This window comes from Tupaia chinensis, unplaced genomic scaffold (assembly GCF_000334495.1).
Source record: "Tupaia chinensis unplaced genomic scaffold, TupChi_1.0 Scaffold143673_1, whole genome shotgun sequence".
NCBI classification, from domain to species: Eukaryota; Metazoa; Chordata; class Mammalia; order Scandentia; family Tupaiidae; genus Tupaia; species Tupaia belangeri.
In genome coordinates this window covers 131,919-134,524 of record NW_006203521.1, presented here as the reverse complement: position 1 = coordinate 134,524, position 2,606 = coordinate 131,919, and the positions used below count along the sequence as shown (strand labels likewise).

Below are 2,606 nucleotides of genomic sequence, written 5' to 3'. Positions count from 1 at the left end.
TGCTGAACAGTATCTTCAGGAGAAACTGCCAGATGAAGTGGTTCTAAAAATCTTCTCTTATTTGCTGGAACAAGATCTTTGTAGAGCAGCTTGTGTGTGTAAACGCTTTAGTGAACTTGCTAATGATCCAATTTTGTGGTAAGTACAATCCTATTCCTTATTATCTTGAGATATATTGTTTTGCTGCCCAAAATGTTAAAACATGATAGGGAAGTTGAAGTAGAGTTGGTAGTAAAATTAAATAGCTGTATCAAAATTAAAATATTTACAACATCCATATTATCTGTTTATCATAAATGTAGGCTGTCAATCCAGGCAGCATTTCTAAAATAGTAACTAAGTACTTTTTCTGCTGTTTCTGTTAGAGCAACTGAGCAACTATGGGAGATGTTTTCATTGCTTTTTAGAAGCAGAACTAAAGTATTAATCTAATAGTTTAATGAGAATATAGATTTCTACATACTTTTAGAAAGTAACTATTCAAAAACCTTAAAATATGCATGCCTTTTTTCCTAGTAATTCTACTTCTGAAAAAAATTTGATTTATGTTCATATTTTTTATAGCAGCATTATTAATAGTGAAAAAAAAGTTAGGAATAATGTAAATGTCCAAGAATAAGGAAGTGAACTAAGTAAACTATGTAACACCTACTGGGAGGATTATGATACAGTTACTAATAATGATTTTTTTTTAGAGAGAGAGATTTTTGCTATAGAGCACATGTGATCACCAGAGAGACAGAGAAAGACAGAGAGATGGAAAGCAAGAAACCACCCCCCCAGGGGTGATGGCCATACTACAATTCCTTCTTCTTCACACATCTCTCAGGATTTTGGTACACATGCACATGTGCCCAACATGAGCTTCAAGCTGCCAAGTCTGAGACTTGAGCCACTATCAGCCATGTGGGAGTCCAGTAACTTAACCATTATACCATCTGCTGGTCCCCACTAACAGTGATTTTACAAAGAATTTTTTTTTAATTTTCAGAGAATCCATGCACTGAGAGAGAGTAAACAAACAAGCACCCCTCATTGGAGCGTATGGCCATGCCATAGTTACTTCTCCATTCCCATCCTGTCAGAATTTGGAGCATGTATGCACATGCATCCAACATGTTTCTCAAGCCACTTGTGCTGGAGTTTGAACCACTAGAACTGAGGTTCAAACCACAGTCTACCTGTAGAAACTGGCTCCTGTAACTACTGAGCCATGGGTTAACTCACAAAGAATTTAATAACATGGAAAAATGCTATGTTATAAAAATTAGAAGAGCAAAACACAAAATTTTGTAAGGTATGTAATGAACACTATAATAAATATAACAATCTTTCAGTGAAAAAACTGAAAGGAAATTACTTAACTATTAATAGTGAAGACATCGAAACTATATAGGTTTCTCTTTAATACTTTTCCTATATTGTAAGCAATTATGTATGTATTATTCTTTTGATATAAAGAATAAGGTACACCTTATATTTATAAGAAAGAAAAATTATGCTTATGTCAAAAAAAGAATAATGAGAATGAAGAGCAGAAGAAAAAAGAAACATTTTGAATTATATAGGAAATGATAATAGTTACTATTACTCCTCTTCTCAGATTTCATGATTCTTTTATTTTTTTAGATTTTTGCCACAGGGCGCCTGTACTTACCAGAGACAGAGGCAGTGAGAGGGAAAGTGAGAAGTCTCCCTACCCAGGGCGGGGTCGGGGGGGATGGCCATGCCACAATCTCTTCTCCTTCATTCTCCTCCTGGGAGTTTGGACATGCACATATATACACCCAGTGTGATTTTCAAGCCACCACATCCAGGACGCCAAAGAGGTTCAACCACATGGGAGTCCAGCACCTTAACCACTATGCGACCTGCTGCTCTCTGATTTAATTATTTTTTTTTAATATTTATTTATTTATTTGTATTTATTAATTCATTTATTTTAATTTGACCAGAGAGAGACACACAGAGAGAGAGGGAAAGTGAGAAAGCAAGCGCCGAGGGCCAGAACTTGAACCATGGTCAGCCATGTGGGTTTGTCCAGTGCCTTAACCACCATGCCACCTGCTGTCCCCAATGATTTGATTATTCTTAATGTGATGAAAATGGACCAAAGATAGAGCAAAAATTAAAATCAGAGTATTTTCCATATTGAAAATTATCTTTTGAAGTAGTAATTATAGGGGGCTGTCATGTGGCATGGTAGTTAAGGTGCTGGACTCCCACATGGCTGACCACAGTTAGTCTCAGACCTAGTCGCTTGCTTTCTTATTCTCCCTCTCTCCCTCTCTCTCTCTGTGTCTCTCTGTCTCTCACTGATCAGATTGAATAATAATAATAAATAGGGGCCAGTAGGTGGCATGGTGGTTAAGGGTGCTGGCCTCCCACATGTCCATTCTCAGTTTGAGTCCCAGACCTGGTGGCTTGCTTTCTCACTCTCTCTCTCTCTCTCACTCTGTTCCTCTCTGGTCAAATTAAAACAAACTAAATCAATAAAATAAAGTTAAATAAAATAATTTTTTAAAAATAATAAGTGGGGAACCAGCAGTTAGCGTAATGGCTATGTCGCTGGACTCCCACGTAGTCGACGGTGGTTCCGTCTCCGG

General features: G+C 37.1%; 1 protein-coding gene across 3 annotated transcripts in view; it reads left to right on the top strand.

Annotated features, from left to right (window-relative positions):
• FBXO11 (F-box protein 11) overlaps positions 1–2,606 on the top strand; it is a 44,135-nt gene that overhangs the window by 1,267 nt on the left and 40,262 nt on the right. For all 3 annotated transcript variants that reach the window (XM_014582610.2, XM_014582609.2, XM_006164688.3), the window contains exon 4: positions 1–138. In XM_014582610.2, the coding sequence (XP_014438096.1) occupies positions 1–138 (138 nt within the window). The remainder of the gene's footprint in view (positions 139–2,606) is intronic.